Source organism: Centrocercus urophasianus, unplaced genomic scaffold (genome assembly GCF_019232065.1).
Source record: "Centrocercus urophasianus isolate 14NV4802_14NV808 unplaced genomic scaffold, USGS_Curo_1.0 seq_17, whole genome shotgun sequence".
Taxonomy (NCBI): Eukaryota; Metazoa; Chordata; class Aves; order Galliformes; family Phasianidae; genus Centrocercus; species Centrocercus urophasianus.
In genome coordinates, this window is record NW_024884722.1 from 24823506 (window position 1) to 24845671 (window position 22166).

A 22166-nucleotide genomic window follows, 5' to 3' on the forward strand; every position below is an offset into this window, starting at 1 on the left:
CACAAGTTTTATTGTGGGTTTTTCTAAGTGAAGGATGGTAAACACTCAGTATTTGATACAGCAGCACACTGTGCAGACAATTGCCCATGAACCTGTGGCATTCAATTATACAGAGCAGGAAGACAGTGCTTATACAGCTATCTTACAAATTAAATGCTTTACCTATTTCTGTTTTTATTCCCATAAAGCCTATCTGATGATCTACCTAAATTTTTATAAATGCCTTCATCTCTAGCATGTGAGCTAATGGCCATTCGATAGTATTTCTCACAATTCCTTTACAGTAAACCAGAAACAATCTACTTTTCCCAACCAGACACTAATGAAACAACGTTGAATTAATTTCAAGAATCCTGTTTTCACAGAGGTTTAAAAATGCATCTTTTTTGGGTATAAAAATAATCAAGGGAATGTTGTGGGTATGTTTTAGAAGTTAAAAACCAAACAGCATTGACTGTTTGTGCATAAAGTGTGCTACTACACCATTTGGTGTATATGATAGTGGATAAGATGCTTGTTAAGCACAGAAAGGATGAGGAATTGACATGAAAGGGCAGTATCTTTTCTTATGCTATGTGCTTTGTATGTTTTTTTGTTTGCCTTTTATTACATTATTACTGTTGTGAATTGTTATAGTTTTGCTTAAGAATCAACCACAGCTACTGAGAAGGTACCTAAGGGTACATAAAGGAAGAAAACTCGTAAGTGATTTGCAAGCCCTGTGTCAAACAATATCAGTTGGATATTTCCTATTCATATCATCATGCAGTGCATATCTTAGCATAAGCCTGCCAGATATTGTGTGATTCCAAATCAGATTCGAATTTTAGAAGTGGAAACATATCAGAATGACGAAAGAAATGGTAGTTCCTTTCTGCAGAAGGCTCAAATATTAGCGTTGAAACATTCTCTCATCTCTCTCCCTTCAAAATGAGTCCATAAATAAAAAATACAGTAGGAATGGTACAGCTGAAAGATGTTATCAGTATTTCCAGAAAATAACAGAGATAATCCCCAGAACAATAAAGAAAATAATAGAGATAATTCCCAGCAAGAAATAATTTGCATTATGGGTGATGATTGTAAACGGGGATTTGTAACACACCTTTTTCATTTAAAAAAAAAATAATGCTTGTACACAATTTTGAAAGTGTCTCTTTAACTTGGATTCTCTGCCTCAAAAACAAAAGAACACCAAGTCTATAGTTCATATTATTTTTTCTTTCTTGTGCACTGCTGTCCTTTGTACAATACTATCTTTTATAATATATAACACAAAAAAATTGAGATAAAACTGTTCACATTTTACGATTTCCTGTGTAGTTAATATCTTACTGAGCTCTCCTACGTTCTTCCTTTTGTGAGGGAATTTCTATTTTTAAGTCAGAATATCTCAATAACATTCTACAAGCACTCGTGCTCTTTAATTTGAAAGCATTCTAATTTTAATGTGGATTGTTTGTGATTCAAATATAAAGTGCACAAGCTCTCTTTGAAGTTACCATGATCTGATACAGGTTTTGGCTCACATCAAATTTCATTCTCGACCAGGCTCATTGCTACAAGACCAAATGATCTGTAGAGCATACAACAAGTACTGATACATAGAGGCTGACAGTCGCCCAAAGAATCAAAACTTTGATAAAACCTGTTATGTGAGACTGCTTTAAAAAAGTGGAGGAAAAATAAAAAACAAAGGAAAAAAAACAGAAAAAAAATGGAAATAATACTGATGTGGATTCTTACCTACAAAATCTAGTGACTTAGGGGAGACTGTGCCTAGTAATCATTAGAGAAAGAGATCAGAGTCATTGGACTAAAATTTAAAACCCCAAAAACTGGATTTAATTGCTGAAAAAAATATCAAGGGGGTACGCTGTTTAATTCATGACTTTCTTTGGGCAAGCAAAACACGAGGAAGCTTGATTTGATATAGATGCCAAAAAAACCCTTGACATAATGATGGCAAAAAAAGCTTGACTGAAAGGTGTGAAATTTATAGGTGGTGTGATAGTCCCAGCATCTTCAGAGACTACAGGGCCTATTCTGACACTGTAAGGTTTCATTGTCCTGATTGCAAGGCATGTCTAGTCCAAAACAAACCAGAGAAGGGTATCTGACAATAGCTGTCTGCTGTCTTCAGCTAACTTGGGGCACTAATGTGCTTTGCAAGATTTGCATTCCTACTGTGACTCTCTCCTAGATCAAGTCTGCTGCAGGGACAAGTTTGCCAGATCTTGTGTAGCTGACACAACAATGGTCTGGACTTGTCTTCTTCAGATTATATGTAAGAGAAGGCACTAAGCCAAACACTGCTTTCACTTTTGCTGTTCTTTTTGAAGTTTTGTTTCCCCTTTTTGCAGCTCATCTAATCTGATCTTCAGTTAAAACACGTTTAGACACTAGCAGCTATGGACCTATCCATTTCCATTAGCTTCTTTACCTTTATCTAGAACATAAACATCCAAAAATACCAATAAGGTTGTTTATAGCCATGTTAAATACCAACTGAACAGACTGTCACTAGAACTGATAAAAATAGTGGAGATATTTTGTTATCCGAGTCTGAAGGAAAAGGAAACATGGGATGGTTAACTAAAGTGAAGTATGCATTGTAAACTTAATATTTTGAGTATTTGAGCTTTTTTTCCTTTTGTACTGTGAATAATTTTAAATAATTTCCATTGCAGCTATTTCTATGGTTGAAATTAAGCAGACATGACATCTACAGTGTCTGCCTTTGTTAACTGCGTAATGTTGTCTGGTGACAGGGTCATACACATGAATGCCTTTTGACTTTGGGTTAAGATTAGCACAACAATGCATTATGGACTGTATTTTTAAAATTGGATTAAGAGTCAGTCTACTGAGGTGTATTTGTAACCACACTGCCAATAATGCATTTGTCTAACAACAGTTTACAGTGCAGTCTTTATTCATATATCACTATATATCTCTTAAATGGCATAGCACAGAATTTCATCCAGGCCTCTTACAAATAAATTCCAAAATCCTTAAAGAACTGAGAGGCTTCACTAAGAAACTATAAATGCTTCTAACAAAAAAGAGCCAAGTAAGCGTTGCCATTATTTATGGAAGCCTATTAATGTGAGTTGCATGGTAATGAGAAAAAAACACTCAGGCTTTTGCCTTCTGTCTGCACCTGTAATACATACACAATTTATAGAAAATACAAATATGTTCCATGTCTTTTTCTGTAACTAGAGAGAACGGCTTTCCAATGTATTTATTTGTTTTATGTTAGTGGCCCTGAGGCCCACAGCAAATTATCTACAAAAGGGAGAAGGTAGGAAGCAGAGGCAGCTCAGCCTAATGGTAGTGCAGATCAAGACCCTCAGAATTTTAGAGGAATTCACACCAGAATTAATGCCTGGTGAACACTAGAGGTTTTGGCACCTGTTACAGACAACAGACTTGCAGAGAAAATCAGCTCTAGGCAAATGCTTAATAGGATGAAACATTCAGTAACTTGGTACCCTAGCTAAAGGCTCATTGCCAGAAGAGAAAAGGAGAGGGCACTCTAGATAGTCTGCATCTTAAAAAATAACTTCCAGAGACGCCTGGCTTCCCAAGCACATGCAGATGAGAGTTTCAGTGGTTTATCAGCAATGTTTATGGCAGTTTATGGCAGGCAGGTAGGCCAGAGTTGATCAATTTGGAGGACAGCACCATGACTGACCAGTGATATGGCTAGGGGAACTAACTAAAGCAGAGCTTTATAAGCATAAATCAGATATCAGGAAATTTTTTTTTTTTAAAATGAGAGTTTGCTAAAATATTACTGAAACAAACTCAGAGGAAAGACTTCGTATAGTGTATTAGAATGATGTCACAGAATGAATTGCCAAACAGTCCTGTCTAAAGTCCTACAGCTGGGGGAGATACCATATCCACACTTCACATGGAAGCTGTGATGTAGACACACGGTGGCAGCAGAAAAGTATGGCAGTAGTAGTGAGTGGGGTTAGGGGCATGGAATTGCCTTGCTGTAGCTAGTGGGATGAATGCTATTACTTGATCCCTTGTGTGTAGCATTCAAAAGCAGTGACACTGCCCCGCTATCTGACAGTACGGACAAGGGAAAGAAACAACTTCTGTAGAAGTTCTAAGGCATCTAAATTTTCCCCCCTTCCTATTAAAGCAGAGTCATTTTTTAATAAAAACACATCTTGGTTAGAATTCTCAGGTTCTGAATCTCATTAGGTGACTGCTAGCAGAAATAGTTAATATTTTACCAGCATTTTGAAGTGTCACCTTATTATACTCAGTTGAGATCAATTTACCTGCCCCTCCCAGTTATTCTGGCACTCTTGCCCCTTATACTGCCTCATCTGTCTGGAACTCCTTTTCCCCAGGCCACTGAGTCATCTTCCCACTTTAAATGTTGCTTTCTTCATTGTAATTTTAAACTCACTGCCATTATAAGATAATTTGTGAACATTTATATGAAGATGCATTGCAAAAATTACATCTACAGATGCTAGTGAAACTTCAAAATTTTTTTTCTTAGGATTCAGTATTACTGACAGAATTAATTTTAAAAACTGTTTTTGTTTTTTTTTTGGTAAATCACAAATGAACTTACGGAATGGGTAGATGTGAGAACTCAAGTCATTTGATAGGATCAGCATATTGAACACCAACAGTATCTGAATCACTCTGTCTTGGTAAAGAACAAGTGAGACTCAGGTAATGTAAGCTCACTTACCAAAGTAAGGATTGTGATCCAGAAAATTACTAAAGTAAAGCAACAGCATGAGGTGCTGACCATTCTGTCCATACAGACTGGCTGTGAAGATTGTTTCCTGAGCCAACTGTGATCTTTTCATTGTCTTAAGAGCAATACAAGGCATGAGAGAAAGAGCAAGAGAGGGAAAATACCTTTCCTATTTCTTGTGCTAGTCTCTAGAACTGTCTAGTCTCTGAACAGTCAAAATATCAATTTATTCAGTAAAAGGAGTCAAAAGACATACCACCTCTGTTAGTCTGATAAACCATGTGTATTACAAGCCTAGTTTTGACCAGCTGGTACCTCTGTGACATGTAGTAATGCCATGTGTTATCACACAGGTTATAAAAAGGAATTTTCTTTCTGTCTATCATGGATTTGAATATGCTTTCTTAAAAAATGTCTTACTTCCTTTTGTTTTAGAAAACACAGAATATTGGAAAACTCCAAACTGACACTGAGAAAGAAAATGCAAATATTATGGTGAGTGTTTTTCATTTAATCTAATTAGTAAAAGCTTTTAAAACACAAAAAAAAATCATTTATGGTATGCTTAATTAATGGTATGGGACTGTGGAAACTTGATGTTTGAACAAAATTTTAGACACACTCTTAAAGTATGTGCTTAATGTTAAATCAGGAAAACATAGATTTGTGGAGAAATATTTACTAGTTTGCAAATTCGAAGACAGGATATGAAGACAAAGCCTATGCTGTCATAAAATAGTTTATAACATATATTTTCAATTTTCTCACGTATTTGTTGTAAAGCTAAAGGATCTGCTGGCATTGTATTGTCATGAACAGAATTTGTGAGAAGTACGTTCAAATTTTTGACTTCTCTGCACAGAAGGAATATAAACATGTATATTTCTTATACTTGAAATTTCAGTTTAAAATATGTAAATGTAAAATTTTGTCAAACGGCTTGTGGTTTTGTTAGAAAACATTGGGAAAATTAATATAAAAACAGTATCTGCCTAATTGTTACTGGGGCAAATAGTGAGCTCTGTATCCAGCTAAAATCAGCTCTCATACTAATGGCACACAGGAACAAATGTAAAAGTGAAAACTTCAGAATTTTATCTATTCCTGTTAAATATTCCAAACTAAATCTCAGCCATCAGTTTGCCCTGAAAATGAGCAGATACTGCAATCTTGAACAACAGCTCTTTGCTGTTAAAACTCATTGGAAATTATGATTAGTTGTAGTGCTCATAAACAAAATGCTTCTAGGTTCATGTCTATTATAATTCCGCAGGGAAGCCAGTAGGGATTATTAGAGTTATAAACAAACTATTTTAATGCTTATGGTTATTATAAACTCAGAAGATAACCCAAGCAGATTTATAATGGCGAGGAGCTATTTAGAGGCTCAAGCTTGAACAAGAGGCCAGGAAAATATAAAGATCATATGTCATTTACTTCTTAGGAAAAGTGGTTTCTTTATACAAAAAATGGTTTCTTTACTTATTACAAAGCAACCACTTATCTACCAGGTCAAATAAGCATGAAGTTAATAAGGAAAAAAGATAGAGAAAAAAAAATTATATTGTTACATTGAGAAAAATTTAATTTGTAAATTTATATTGTTTGTTGAAGAGTGTTTACCTGGCTGAAACTGCTGCAAGCTTATCAACATGCAGTATTCCTTGCGCTGAATTGCTTGTATTTGCAAAAGTTTTGTCACACTGATCACAATATTTTGTACATGTTTGCAAGCTAAAAGCTTTACAAGTCTAGAAGCTAAAAACTTTACAAATTTACAAGATAAAAAATGTTGTGGAAGTCTTTTGTGATGAAATTGGAGTTTCATGCTGGCAATCTGTATGGTGGCGGATGTCTCCACTGGGTCATGGGGTGTAGAGAAGCTGCTGTGTCTCAGTTTGATGGTATGGAAATGCTGTGCCTTTTCCTAAGGGAGACTCAGGAACAATCAATCTCCCTTGCATCTCCAGAGATCCAAGCCCTAGGAGTACTCTCAGATTGATATCTATGTGTGTTTAAGGGTCATTTTGCTGTTCCAGAGCCCTGCCTAGAAGATATAGAAATAGCTGTGTATTATTCCTTTATGGAAATAAGTAAATATGTCTGTGTTAAGTGGGGATTATCCAGTACCCCTCAAATAATCATTTCTCTCTGGGATCAATGATCATAATTTGTGGTGCCCTAGTGGCTTGCTGACATTAATGACAAGAAAGCCTTCGTCAATCAGACAAGGGTGATGAGTCACTGATACCACCCTCCTTATCCAAGAAAAAAATGCCAGCTAAATGCAATGGAGGTTTGGCACAGGTGACTGCTCTACTATTTCTGCTTGAAAATGATATATAGTTGCTTTGGCCTCCTCTTACAAGCTTGAAGTTTTAAACTGAAGCCATTTTTCCTGTGCTGGCAGACCAAATAAACAAAGGAACAGACTTCTAAAAACATTATCCCACGATTTTCTGGAGATAAGTCTCTAAATCACTCATTAAAAAATCAACAGCAAAATGGTCAGCATCTTGCACAACTCCAGTGTTGTTAAATAGAAACAAAACCTTGTCTGTGGCAATTTTCCTTTTCTAAATGGTAGCTTGTTAATTATGGGGATGCAAGATCTCCAGGAACATGAGCAGCCATACAATTTTTTTGCATGCAAATTGTGCACTGGGAAGCAACATTTTTTCATGTAGTTACAAGGATTTGATTGCTGATCTTGTGCAGCTTACTATGCTTATCTCCCCAAAATCATATAAACTTTTTTGCAATTCTTCTATTTCCAATTCTTCAGACTTATATTGTAGGAAATTCAGAGTTATGTTCTTCCAAGCACTCCAGTCTCTGACTGCTCACATATAATTTCTTTGGAGGCCCTTCATAACCTGTGCAAGAAAAATCTAATTTTCCACCTATCCAAGAGTCTTAATCCACGGTAAATATTTAATCCATTTTTGAACAGAGATCTCCTATACTGAAGTTGATACCAATGACACAGTCCATGCTGTACCAAATATCGTTTGCTAACTGCACCAAAATAGATCTTAAAGTATCGTTTCCCTCTGGGTTTCAGTAATACCTGTGAAATCATTAGTCTCATCCCGAATTAAATTATGAAAGCTGCAAACAGTACTATCTAACCATCTTTACCAAACAGAAATATCTCTGTCACAAAACAGTCCCATATTTGTGAGAGAGAACTACCAGCAGAAGTATTTCTGGTCACATTTTGTGTCTCACAGTCAATTATTTCGTTCCCGTCTAGTCTTCCACAGTGTCCTATCATAGGAATAGAGAAAAAAGCACATCCTGACTCTCATGTAGTCACGGAGCCACATAGTCTATTGCACAGAACTGGTGGCTGAGTCCTCTCCTTCCCAGGGAATCACTGATCGCTTTCTTCTCTCCCCGCAATCAGCCTTAGCATCCATTAGTTATTTTGCTTATTGTGCCCTCTGGTATTCAAATGTTTCCTTACAGTTTCTTTTTGCCCCTCATCTGCAAATTTCACTGTTGTTCTGGAACCTTTTCCTTTACTCTCATACCCAAACACATCCACGCCCATCTTCCCACTGCCTTATAGTTTATTTCTCTCAAAGCTTACTCATTGCAAAGCCCAAGAAATGGGGTGGAAATAGAGCTGAATGTCTGGAAACTATCAGTCTGGCTCAGCAGAGAGGGGGAGCTTTATCATGATATTTCTGGATCCCATAACAATACTATTTTTTCCTTCTATTATCAGTTCTATTCCATGAACAAGAAGCTTAATTCTGTGAATTACATGCAAGTTCTGTTTCCTCCCCCCGGAGGAAAATAGATCATCACTGTTGTTTTCATCACAAATTTTCCTCCCTGCTGTTTCCCAAGCCCACTGAGAGAATAGATCCCCCCACCATTTGCACAATCACTCTTCTTTCACAGGTCACCCTGTGCTTAGGAAAAGGAATTACACTAAACAGTCCAAGATGGAAATTTGCAAAGAAGCCAAGAGTGCTCACCATGAAGTGGTGGGACCTGTCTGTGCATGGGAGTCAGTTCTGGTCCTCTCCTGTGCCTCTTTGTTCTCCTCAGTGCAGCCTGCTACCTTTCTGCTTGCTCTTTACGAAATAGTAAGACGGCTAATTTTAGGGTGCTTCATCATCCTGCCATGCAAAGACACAGTGTCATGTCAGAATCAGCTACATGTGGCACCACTTGGAGCTGCTATTTTGTAAGCTAAGGTTCAGTGTGTCCTCAATTCGGTGTCTGCAGGGCTGAACTGGTTCAAATATTATCTTTGTATTTCTGGAGGAGTTTACCTTAAAAATCAAAGTTCAGTATTCCAGCCTGACCAAAAGCCCAGTTTAATGACATGGGAATTGGCGTGTCAGCATCCAACTTAAACAAACAAATATAAAAACAAACAAAAGACAACATGGAAATTTCCTGGAGTTCGTTCAGCTTCTAGCCTGCTGTACTATTGTTGTTATATACTAGAAAATTTAATGTAATAGTGTGAAATATCTCAGCAATAGGAGGAGAATGGGTCACATGCAGGAGGGACTGCACTCCTAACCCTCTCTGTGTGGGATGCTTGAAAATATTCAGCATCTTCAGCCCCAGCCTGCAGATGACCTGGCACTTCTGTGGCTTTTGCCACACTGCCAAGGAAACTGGGTAGTTGCTCTGAGTCCCAGCTGTTCTTTGTGTGGGCTTGGGGATATTGGATCTGCTTAGAAGTTTGTGAGCACAAGAACTGCATACCTCATGCAAAGGTCAGGTTCCCTTCGGTGTGGTCTTCCTGTCCAGCATCCATGGTTGTCCTTCACTGCTTTTCCATTTTCTGTACATCTGTCACCCTATGAGTAGCTTTATTTTAGCTATATTTTGTGGCCTGGAGGCATGAAGGGTAATGTAGCCTTTTGTTCTTGTCTACTTGGAGGTATGACTCCTCTGCTTCTCATTAACAGCTCCCTTAATTACATGCCTCAGGTTAGACAAAGAGCTTGCAATCTTTTAGATTTAGCATCTATGTAGTGACTTAACATTCAAAAACGTGTCAGAAAATTCATTTTTTTCCCCACTATTTTGCCATCGGTTACCAAATAATTGGTCTTAGTGGTAAGCACATTCACATATGAGCTAGCAAGAATCACTACAATGTGGAGGGTGGGCAGGCAGAGAACTACCACGTGCTCAGCTGTAAAGCAGCAGAGCATAGGCACATTCATTAATTCACTAACATCCAATATTGACATTGTGAAAAATGTGAGGATAACACAGAAAAACTGAAATCGCATAAAAAGGTTTGTCACTGCCTTGTTTGTAATGCCATTTGCTTTCTAAAGCCTTTCCTTTGTCTTAATCAAGAACACACCGCTAAACAAAGGCTTATCGCAAAGGTTAGCAATTTCTCACTGCAAAAAGCTGACACCTCTAATTTCATGTTATCAGCTGCTCTGGACACATGTTTCTATTTTTTGTTGTCTGTGACATATCAGAGTATTAAAAAAAAGGGGGAGGGGGTTTGAAGTGAGGAATTAATGTTTAAAAAGTACGTACTGACTGCTGCTGGGAGAAAACGGAGACAGAGGGAAGAGAATTCATCCCTATATTCGCCATTCAGAGAGTTTTACACAGCTGCATCAGAAACACATCTATTAACTGAATATTTTTCAGTATTAGAGCAAAGTATGCTCTACTGGATGCATACTAACATGAATACCAAATGCACACCGAATGTACTAACAATAAGGATAGTTAGCATGTATGATTTTTTTTTTTTATTTTTGTGTTGTCTAAATAGGCGTTTAACTGGAATACAAATTAAAAAAACAATTGTGCTCACAGCAATCACCAGGCAGTAACCAAGCATTACTATTTTAATAATGGCAAAGAGTTTCCTACTTGTCGTGACCATCAATAAGACTGCAACTGTCATAGCTAGCCCTCTATAATGAAGCATTTATGAGAACTAAATCACTTTCCTGAAGTCAACTGTATTTACATTTCTTGTATTCACTGGATTTTGCATCACTGCAGAATACTGTTTTTTACAAGTACTGCAAGGATATTGAGAATGCTGAGATGCAAGCATGGTCACCCACGAGAACATGTGGTTCTCTTTGGTGCTGCTGCGGAACTACAGTGGCCATTTGGTGAATGCTGAACTGGTCGTACTGAGTGCAGGGGGTCCAAACAGTGATGTGGCACTCCCTTTCCCCCACTGCTTCTGCATCTTTAGGCCCACAAAGGAAGAAACTTTCTCAGGGCACTAAGATAGGAAGGATGAGGGTTATCTGACAGAAAAGTTCTCAAGCTAGGTAGTAAGTGGAGTCAAAATACATTTGTACTTTAGTTCAAGGCACACTTTATTTACTTATTTTGCAGCAATATAAAACTAAAGTAATTCTTTTAAATAAAATAGCTATGTCTGTTACACAAAGGAGGTGAGATTTGTTGGATAACATTCTACGCTGTTTCATGCTTCACATGTTTCTGATTTGTAAGGCCAGTTAAATAAAAATACTTTCCTATGTAAAAATTGCACAGGGAATATTACTGTTATCTTCAAGCACGTGGACATATCCCCACATGCTGGCCAGAGGGCACATTGCACAACGACTGCTAACATTTAAAGTCTACTCTGCAGCGCGATTACTCAGTTACTGTCCTGCTTGTCTCTGCATAAAAGGAAGTGTAGAAGGTAATGAATAAAATGTCATCCTCTACTTGGTATGTATGGCAGCCACTGCTAACTTTCTATTTCTGTATGCAAAACGGATGGAGGTAAATCACTGGCATCTCTCCTTCAAGCAATACATCTGTGTATTTGCCACGCTGCAAAGTGCCGCATCACTTGGTTGCGTAGCAGACATTCCTATCTTGTTTTCTCTACGTAAGAACACAACATTTCTGCTTTGGATCCTCAGTGACACAATTAGAGCCACAAGTCCTCAGCAGTCCTATGGAACCTCGCCTGTACAGATATACAAAGGGATACGTGACGGCTGGGCCAAGATATCTCATTTGCTTTCGTTTTTAAGAATACTGTGTTAGAGGGCAAAGCAACGCCAAGCCCGTCGCCTTCCCGACCCATCCCTTGGGTCCGCTTCTATTCCCCACCTCGTTGCACGAACCGCAGCGAGCCGTCCTCCCGACGTAAGCAAATTCTCGGGGAAAAAGCGGGCTAAGCAAGCTGTCTCCTGTGCCAATCGGCATTTTGTTGCTTCACTGGAGATACGCGCTCAGCGCAAACGAGTGCTTCAACGCGACGCCGAGAGGAGCTCGGAAACCGAACGCGCAACTCAGAGAACTGCGTTCGTTTCCATTTGCGAAACGCAGCTTCCGTAACAGAGCACAGAGACCGGAGGCACGTTTCGGATGTCAGGAACCAAGCACGCCGAACCCGCGCTCTCCGCTCCTCGCCGGGACCTCCGCCGGAAGCACCGCCGACGCCCGGCGCTCTACGGAGCCGACGGGGGCGTGGCGACCCCCTCACTACATCGCTCTTCTGCCCCCACGGCTTCCCGCCCTCTCGCTCACACTCCACGCAGCCGCACGCGCCCCGCCCTTCCCGGCGGCGGCACCACAGCAACGCGACGCAGGGCGCGGCCATTCAACGCCCCTCCGCGCGGCGGCCCGGTGACGTCACGCAGCGCCGCCGCCCCCGAGCGCGCGGCCGGGGCGAAGGGGGGCGGTAGAGCGGACGCGCCGCGGCCCCGCCCGCGGATCTCGCGCCTGCGCGGCGGCGCCGGTCGGGCCCTGTCAGCGCTCCGTGCCGGGGCCGTTCACGCCCTCGCGGTGGTCGGTGGGGAGCGGTCGGCGGGAGCCCGAGGAGGTCGGGCCGGGAGCCGCGGCGCGCGGCCTCGCGAAGAACGGGGAGCCCCGTCCTGCCGTCGGTGAGTTCCGTCGCGTCGTGACGCGCGCTGCCGGGCCGCCGCTCCGAGGAGCCGCCCTTCGGCCGCGGGGAAAGCGGCCGGGGCCGGTGGGTGGGAGGTGGCTGCGGGGCCGGGGCGGGGCGGGGCGGCTGTGCGGCGCCGGGGAGCTGCCTGAGGAGCCGGGCGCGGCCCCGTCGCAGCGGGAGGAGGACCCGGTGTGCCGCTGCCGCTTCCTCTCCTACGGCGGGATCGCTCTCGGAGGGCCGCTGCGGGGCGGGCTGCCGCGCCGTGCTCAGGAGCGGAGCCGTTAGGGCCGTTTCCCGTTAGGGCAGCCGGGTGGGGCGGCGGGAGAACGGCGGTGCCCGTGTCGAGCGGAGCTGCGTGGGGCGCCCGTGCGTGCGGGAAGCGTCCAGAGTCTTCTGTGCCCCGCTGCCAGCGGGAAACGAGCCGTGCCTTACCCTCGCCGTCTGTTCGGTGGCGGCGTGTGACGGGCCTTGACGTCACGCGTAGTAGAACCCTGCGGCTGACAACGCGAGCGGTGCCCGCGGCCAGGGAAGCAGCGCTGCCTGGAGTGAGGTTAAAGTACAGCGCCGGTTTGGTTCTGGCTCTAACACTAAACGAACGAGTCGTGTGTGGAAGTACGTAGCTCCTTGGATAGAGAGCAGGAATTTCATTTTTTCCTGACTGAAGGTAAATCTTGCCCGTGGGAGCCTTGAAGCGCTACATCCGTACATCTTTTCCTCACTTGTGTTGCAGGTTGAAGCTCGTGCTGCAGTCGCTCTTACGGACATGTGAAAGTTGCTGTTGTGTGGCTGTATCTTAACTGAAGACTTCTCCCATTCGGTGTTCCCTTCTGAACGTGGTAGGATATAGCTAGGGAAATATTTGATCATGCGTCACCTCCCGAGATAGGTAAACAGAGCACAATGTATTTTAAGCTGTTTGGTTGGGATTTGTTTGCATGTTTGTTTTTGTTTTTGCGAAATCATAACAAGAGGCATTTTGCTTGCTCTGTGTTGACTTCTGCAAAGAAAAATAGTTCACCCTAGTTCACTGATAGCTATGGTGCCAGGAGTCATGCCATTGGTTTACATAACACTCTGGTGCTAGCTGGTGTCTGGCTTGTCTGAGCGAGTTTACACTGAAGCGATATATACATGATCCTGCAGAATATATGATTGAGTGCATTGGTTGTGCATTGTATTCTGGGTCGTGCTATTGGTGCTGTTTTGTCACTGTTGATGAAAACTTGAAGTGATTTTACACTGTGTTGCACTGATTCCTAAACTGCTCTGAAAACGTGGGGAAACTGATGTTGTGGGAGTATAGCAAAAGTAGTAGTGAAAAAGTCATTCTAAGGTCTTAATCCAGAATACTGAAAATGTAAGGGAAGAGTAATTTTTGTATCTTGTGCAGACAGGCACAAAGTTTGTCAGCACAGAAACAAATACTTGCAATCTTGTCATGCTAGCAATGAGAGCTGGCATGAATGAGTTTGTATGTGTGGCCTCCTTCTACTGCAGAAGTAACCGTGAAGCTGTGGCCCTGTATTAATTTTATTGCGAAATTGGGACTTCTGTTTGAGCTGTTTCTTCTTTAGAATTGTAAGTTCAGTAGTTCAGCTGACTCACAGTTGTTTGAATATAATGATTGACGTGTTTTATTCTTTATGTTGTGTAACTGCATTGATCAGAGCTGACTATGGTGGTTTTTTTTTTTTTTTTTTTTTTTTTTTTCTGAGCTGTGAGTCAAGTGTTGTTTTTGGGGATCTTTTCAAAGCCATGCAGAGAGCTTTCTGGAACCAGGCAGCTCCCCGGGTTAATAAACTAACCTGTACTTAGAAGTAGCTTAGAAGATGTTTGAGGTCACCTCCACTGCCTAGAAATGGCAGTGACTGTAATTTGAATAGTTTAGAATAAGTAATTATAGAAGTGCCACAGAGGATAATATTTAAAATTTTGAAATAAACTTTGATAACTCCCAGAATCTGCATATTTTAAAACTGAAATTTGAAGTGACCAGTAAAGGATCTTACTGAGGTTAACACAAATATTTTGTATTATTTGTGTGTACTTGTGGATTATGTGCTATCTAGGCACAATACTGAAAAGCTGTCCATTTTCCCTTTCTTGAACAGCTACGCATAAAGAAAATTCTAGAAAAGTGAAGCTGGAAGATCAGCAATCAAGAGCATAAAAATGTTGTGCTGGGGAAATGCGTCGTTTGGACAACTTGGACTGGGTGGAATTGATGAAGAGATTGTTTTAGAACCCAGAAAAAGTGACTTTTTCTTAAATAAAAGGATCAGAGATGTGGGGTGTGGACTAAGACACACTGTTTTTGTCCTGGATGATGGGACTGTTTATACGTGTGGATGCAATGACCTAGGACAACTAGGGCATGAAAAAGCCAGGAAAAGACCTGGTAAGTTGAGAAGAAATGAATTACAGAGCATACCTGTATTTGAGTGTGTTTTTAATTTGTGATGCTACATCAAGCCCAAGGCTGTCAGTGCTTGTGTGTGTGCTGAATTGTATGCACAGTAGTTCTTCCAAGATCGGTCATGTTTTTAACAGAAAAAACATCCCTTTGCTTGGTTTGCGTGGCTGTGTCCCTGTATTTTTGCCAGTTCAGCTAGTTTTCAGTGTGTTCAGTAGTTTCAGTTTCAGTGTTTTCAGTGCGGAATTGCTTTACCTAAGGCTGTAGAAGACTCACTGAGTGCCTGTAAGCCCAAGGGGAGATGACCTTCTTCAGTATGTGGATTAGTGTTGTTCCATATGGATGGGTTTGGCTACTGGAACGTGCTGGAAATGAATATCTGGCATACCACAGTTGAGAAGCACGTTGTGTGTTTTTATTACTGCAGTGTATTGTATGGAGCATGTCTGATTAAAGCAGTGTGATTTAATTCTTCTTTTTTTAAAAAACAAAAACAGATGAAAAACTTCTGTACAAATGCATTGCTAGAGCAATAGAATTTGGAAGAACCTAAAGGATGCAGTGTAAAACTTAAAGGGGCTTTTTTCCTTTTTTCTATGTTACTATGAATTTTTGGTTCTCCCTGGAGCGGTTCTGTAGCAGAGCTGGTAAACATCTTGTAGGGACTGCAGAGGAGTGTGCACATGGGCTCCCCTCAGAGCTGTGCATGTGAGTCATATCTGCATGCTGCTTAGAGAGATGGAACAGTGCATCTGACAGTGCTTCTGTAATAAGCATCTCGTAAGCAAACTGAAAAGCCTTAGTAAGAGTTTATTCTGATAGCTGTGAAGGAGTTTTGCAAGTTACTTGGCACGATAATTGATACAAACTGTTCATATGGAAACAAGAAAGATAGTACCTCTCTATTATGCAATATTCTAGTCATTCTTTGTTCAGAGTTTTGAATTTGATGCCAAATAAAGGTTTTTCATGTAGTTGATGTGTAACTTAGGACTAATTTGGACTTCAGTTGGGAAACAGTAAACGGGTGTTAAAACTGATAAACTCATAAACTCCGTTTTGCGAATAGGAATAGAAACTCAACTTGTCAAACTTGTTCTGAATACTTGTTACACTTTGAAAATGATGCTGGAATTGTCTTTTAACCCTTAAAAAATATAATGGGGTAACTAATTGAGCATTCTGGAGAGGCTCAGTGTCTTTACAAATGGGTGCATGCTCTTCTGGGTGTATTTCTGCTGGTCAAAGGTACTTGTGTCACTGCTTGTCTTTGCCACCAGTGTCACCAGCGGTGCTATTTAGCTCTCTCTTACCTCTTGCCTTCCCTCAGAGCTGTACTGGTCACAGAGGTTCTATGAATTATTCATAAAACCATGTTAGTTAGCAAAGTCAGGCTGGCTAGGTTAGCAGCTGGTAAGGATGGTCTGCCCTAATGTACACAGTGTTGCCTGAACTAGAAAGTGCAAATGTTGCCTCTTCTACTGGCAGAGCTGTCGAGACCCTTATGAGCTAAACTGGGCTGGCAACCTCTTTAATAACACCAGCTGGTAGCAGTATGAGTGATTTTTTGCTGCCTTTTTAAATTTTATTTTGTAAGCTGAGTGTCTGTCACGTTGCAGATACCATTAACTACCATTTTGGAGCTGAATTAGGCTGCACTAGGCTGTTTCTGTACTACATTGATGATACACAGGAGTTTTTATCGTGATTCTTAATCAGTAGTAGAATTCACACGTTTGAAGACTGGGCATAAGATTTTCAAGGGGGAACTGTGTACAGGAAAAAAAATCGCAGGTACTTTAGTGTTTGCTTTTCACAGGTGTGCATTGTACGTCTAGAAAAATTAAGCTTTAGGATCTGTTTCTACAGTGTTTTGCTTTATAAAGAGGACATTGTGCAGCTAATTGCAAAATCAGTAGCTTCAGTCTTTAATTGCTCCTGCCTTGTTTTGCGGCTCCTCTTTGTTTATAATGAATAGGTGAATTCAACTTGCTGTGTTGAGGTGTTTTCCCACGTACAGAAGTCTACACGTGTAGTCATTTGACTGTGAATTTTGTTATTCATTCTCAGATAGCAAGGTTAGAAGAAGACATCGAAAAACAAAATCGGCAGGGTTTGTGCGGTTTTGTATGTGATCGTGCCAGGTTAATTGCAAGAGCTCTTGTTTGAGTGGCAAACTTCTCCTAGAAAGCATGTTTATAATTCTAAGATAAGGCTATTTTGGCAGAATTCTAGGCTTGCTTTGGTGTCATTTCAATGGGCATCTAGGAGATAAATGACTGTAACTGTTGTGGATAGCATTAACTTGTTAATTGCTTTTCTTTTATTACTGACTTTTTTTCTTATTTTCTTAGAGCATGTTGGTGCCCTGGATGCCCAAAATATTGTAGCTGTATCATGTGGAGAAGCCCACACTCTTGCATTAAATGACAAGGGTCAGGTATATGCTTGGGGTCTGGCTACTGATGGACAGCTTGGCTTGCCTGGAACTGAAGAATGCATCAGAGTGCCCAGGTTAAAACCTATATATATATAGTAAAGTTATTTTCATTGAAAAAGTGTACTTAAATTTCACTAGTCAGACTATTCTGTTATAATTAAGAACACTCATTAGGAAATGTGTTTTAGCTGTTATGCTTGCGTGCCTCAGACTGTTTATTTCCTTTCTCAAATAGTCAGTTTAGGTGAGAAGTGTGCAGTGGGTTTGCTAAGGTAGTTTATAAATTGTCATCTGCTAAGAGTGGAAGTTACACTGGAAAAGTAACATGTTTGTTATTTTTCAACATAGATAAAAACCCGAGTGACAATTCTTTAGAACATGAGTAATTCTTAACTTGGCTGTGACTGTTTGTGACTTGTGTAAGTGTGGAAGATAGGAATAACAAATTTAAAGGTTATTCAATTCTGTATCAAATTTACAAGTCCTCGGGCCTTTCAGGAGTTCCCATTTCTCTCATCAGAATGAAAGTGTACTAGAATTACTGTAGCTTAATGTATGCATTTGCTGCTTCTTGATTATATTGTGTGATGCCTACTTGCTTGTAAGCAAATTTGAAGTTGATATTAGAGATTAAAAAAATAGTATTCAAGTTTTAGAATGTAATTCAGCCTTTACAACTAATATTGATTTTAAAAAAGAGTAATATGTTGTAAAACTACTTTTATTTTGAGAACTAAAAAAGGAGAGTCTCTTCTTGCTTCTTTTATTCATTGCCTCCATTCAGCAATGGCATCTCCTTCTAGCATCTCCAAAGTACATCCACCTCCCTAATCTTTCATTTGGTTTTTTACTGAATTGATTAACTTGAAAATAAGACAATCACTGAAGATGTTGGCAAAGATGATGTTTTGTCTTAAGGTGTAACTAAATAGCTTTTAGAGCATTTAAGTTAGTTTCATGTACATTATTACAGTGGAAAGGACACATTTGATGATTTTATCCTTTAATGTGACTTGTTATTTCATACCACGATCTAGCAGCTTAATTCCTTCTCTGTTTTCTTACCCCAATAGAAATATTAAAAGCTTATCAGAGATACAAATTGTGCAAGTTGCTTGTGGTTATTATCACTCACTTGCACTCTCAAAAGGTAAGCAAGATTCTTCTGGAGCTATATATAATTTCTTACCTGGTAGTTCTAAGGTTTTCAATGTTCTGTTTCACTTAGACTTAAATTTCAAGAACAAATGTATAAACTGAGGCAGTGTTGATTATTCTTTCTTTTTTTTCTTGTGCTTTTTTATTTATTGTCTTGCTTTCACGTAATTTTCTTTTTTAATTATTTTTTTTCTTTCCTTTCTCTTATCTCACTTCATTTTCACCCTGCTAGCATTCTGCTTTGTCGCTGGTCTTTTGTTTTAGCCTGTAAATTACAGTTATCAAGGCTCGCAGGCACTTAATGCCTTTTCTATTGTAAATGCTGGTTTTTGTTGGTGATTCTAAAGTTAATATTTAATTTTCTATGATAACCCACATTTTGAATAGTTAAACGTTTTCTCAAAACTTTTCTGGGTCTGTGAATATACTTAGTTGGCTTCACTCGTGTCACAGCACCACAGCATCTATTAAATGTAACTGCCAATAAAGACAAACATGAGTTTAAATCTACTTCTTGTTTGTTTTTATTGTGACAAATGAGAGTCGTGTCCAAAAACTCTGAAACAAGTGGCTGCTGGACAGAGTTAATGATCATTGTGGAAATCTGTGGTGTTAAGGGGGGGAGAAGAGGGCAGATTACTAAAGGATGGTAGTGTTTGACAGTGTTTCTGTTTCGTGTGAGTAAAATTTCAGCTGCGTAAAGTGGGCAGGAGGGGTATTCATTGTATGCTGATCTCTTTAAATTTGCATTAATTTATACTGACTACCTGTGCCTTGATTCTCTGTGTAATTGTTCATGGACTTGTATTGATTTCTGTGCCATTCTGGTAGCTTTGCTCTGTATAATCTAGTGACATTCCTTTATTTTGAGGATATAAAAGATATATTCTGAGATATAAAGTTAACGCTTTGTCTGAGTTTTATACGTATGAAATATATTTAAAAATATTTCTATATTTGTGTGTATATGTCTATATAATGTATTTTAAATTAGACATATATATATATATATATGTATGTATGAAATAAATACAGCATAAATGAAATGGCCTGCATTTCAAGAGATAGACCTGAATGTTTGGTATCTTGATAAACACTTTGTTGGAAAAAATGGAGATAGAAGGGACATAGGTAATGTTACTGTTTGAAAATCAGCCTGTTAGCTAAGGTGTACCATATCTTTGCTATTAGTTGTTCATCCTAATGATAATGAACACTGGTTGTTCATTAAATTATTTTCTTTTGGGGATAATGAATTCATAAATAGCTCTCTGACTTGCGTTTCGTGAAAATAAAATTGTGTTTTTAACATTTTAAGGCATCAAATTACTTTATTCTTCATCAGTTATATATATAATACAATGTTTTAAGATATTTGCACGTGAAAAAGAAGTCTGCTACTGTATGGAAAGCTTAAGTGAGGCTTGTGATTGGAAATAGGAAGCCTTTGCATGTTTGGCATGCAGCTTTGGCAAGTTCTCTGCATTAGAGTGTGTGTGGTGATGGAACTCTCCATGGAGGAGCATCTTGGTTCCTGATAACTGAGCACCGTTTATCTGTCACTGCTGCAACTGCAATGTTGAGAAAAGCGCTGAGGGTTGGAAACGTTGTTTAAATATTTGGGTTGAACAAGAGAACGCTTTGCTTCAAAAGTGTTCAGTGATTTGCGTGCATTTTCAAACTGAAAAATAGTTGAAAGTGTCTGACTTAGCTTTTACTTTTTCTTGAAGTAAATAAATCTTATATAATTAAATGACGTTGACTGTATTTCTTTTCTTATTTGAACAGGAAGTGAAGTGTTTTCCTGGGGACAAAATAAATATGGCCAGCTGGGCTTAGGTTACGAGTATAAAAAACAAAACTCCCCACATGTGATTAAATCTCTGCTGGGAATCCCTTTTGCACAGATTGCAGCAGGAGGAGCTCACAGTTTTGTATTAACTCTTTCTGGAGCCATCTTTGGATGGGGACGCAACAAATTTGGACAGCTGGGTCTTAATGATGATAATGGTGAGTAGTCATTGCAAAGCATCATGCTTAAAGTCCTGGTTTGTGAATATGAAGCTATCAGTATTCCTAAAATAGTAGTGGACAAAACAAAGCTTTGTTCAGTACATTTGATGGTGCCGATGTTGTGCAAGATTACATAAGGAGGACAGAGTTAGGCTTTTTTTTTTTTTCCTTGCTCCAATGGCTATTTTGTAGTGAAAATTCTGGCAGCATTATGTTGAAATTCCAGTCTGCTTGGCTTGTGTTCTCTTCCTGTGAGATTTTTCTTTGTGACTTAGGCTTTCAGAGTGGCTTTCTGTGTACCAGCTATTAGATGTCTTCATTGTTTATTACCGTTATGTGGATATTGTCCTTTCTCAGGCCACTTGAGGTGAACAGTTTGTGATTTTTCAGCTAACCGTTTGCAGAATTTCCTCTATTAGGGTGGTAATACTCATTAACAACTTCAAAAAGCAGTTAGGTTAGACAAAAATTGGTTTCTCTTGCAGTTCTGTTACTCTATATATACAGTACCAAGGCGCAGGAGTATATGCTGTCAGGTTCCCTCAGTATACAGTTAGCTACAGAATCTATAGCTAGTTCAGTGATTTGATGTTCTCTCACTGGTCCATTGTTCCCAACACCCTCTAAAATCAGAAAAATAGATTGTAATTAACTAACACATTTGAATTCATGCTTTAAATGTGGCCACATTTATGTAATAACAGATTTACACAGACTTTCTGTGATTTTCTGGTGAAGTCATTTTTTCGTGGGAAAATTCGGTTTCTTCTACACAAAATTGACTGCTTTTTTTGCTTATGTTTAGATAGGGTCTTTTTCCAGACATCTTTGTGTATCTGACAGCTTTATAGATGCTAGTATTAACATTTAGAAACATTACTTTGTGCAGCTCGATGACTTAAGTTGCTCTGTTGCCACCTTGGAAGGAAGTTAGTTATACCTGCTGACTACTCCATGTTCCATGCTATTAGTCATTTAATAGAATTGAACTATAAGAGATTGATACATAATGGAATGCTATAAAATAGTGAAGCACATAAACTACTCAAAACATGTCATCTCTTTTCTGTTGTCCTGGTCAATGGCAGGCATGATGCACTGCTCTGTATTTCATTATTTGCATATTAACATATGGTCAATCATGTGAAAATGAGGATATTTGCTACAAAATAACTCAATATAGTAATTCTGTATTTTTTTTTTCTGTAGTGGTGTTACCACCTCAAAGATGTATAGGTTCAGCCACAGCAATTGTATCTTGTTAACAAATCTAAAACACTTCTTTGTTTGAAACAGAGTAAGAATGAATGGGTGAAATTATTTGTCTTTTGATTTTTGTTTTCATAACAAACAATCCATTGCTGTATTAAACCTCTCAGACAGGTATGTTCCTACCCTGCTGAAGTCACTGAGAACTCAGAAGGTTGTTCATATATGTTGTGGAGAAGATCATACTGCTGCCCTTACAAAGGTACAACTCTTAAAAATGCTTATGCTTTCATTTTCAATATTTTAAAGAGAAAATGCT

The 22166-nt window shown here is 39.5% G+C and overlaps 2 protein-coding genes and 1 long non-coding RNA gene across 10 annotated transcripts in view; 1 reads left to right on the forward strand and 2 right to left on the reverse strand.

Moving 5' to 3' along the window:
* MYPN (myopalladin) overlaps nt 1-9009 on the reverse strand; it is a 69886-nt gene extending 60877 nt beyond the window's left edge. For 2 of the 3 annotated variants that reach the window (XM_042818484.1, XM_042818485.1), the window contains exon 1: nt 8728-9009. The gene's annotated coding sequence lies outside the window, so the exon portion shown is untranslated. The remainder of the gene's footprint in view (nt 1-8727) is intronic. The other variant, XM_042818486.1, reaches the window with a different exon arrangement.
* A 2057-nt stretch (nt 9010-11066) lies between these two features.
* LOC122160193 lies at nt 11067-12303 on the reverse strand. Its single transcript, XR_006168746.1, has 2 exons — nt 11834-12303; nt 11067-11687 (listed from the first exon to the last, which is right to left on the reverse strand). It is a non-coding gene; the product is annotated as an uncharacterized LOC122160193 (long non-coding RNA).
* A 226-nt stretch (nt 12304-12529) lies between these two features.
* HERC4 (HECT and RLD domain containing E3 ubiquitin protein ligase 4) overlaps nt 12530-22166 on the forward strand; it is a 31327-nt gene continuing 21690 nt past the window's right edge. Inside the window, exons 1-7 of one of the 6 annotated variants that reach the window (XM_042818489.1) lie at nt 12530-12609; nt 13345-13500; nt 14726-15012; nt 17382-17541; nt 18541-18617; nt 20414-20635; nt 22018-22109. In XM_042818489.1, the coding sequence (XP_042674423.1) occupies nt 14787-15012; nt 17382-17541; nt 18541-18617; nt 20414-20635; nt 22018-22109 (777 nt within the window). In that variant the 5' untranslated portion in view covers nt 12530-12609; nt 13345-13500; nt 14726-14786. Of the gene's footprint in view, nt 12610-13005; nt 13501-14725; nt 15013-17381; nt 17542-18540; nt 18618-20413; nt 20636-22017; nt 22110-22166 lie in introns of those variants that run through there. The other 5 variants (XM_042818490.1, XM_042818488.1, XM_042818494.1 and 2 more) reach the window with 5 other exon arrangements.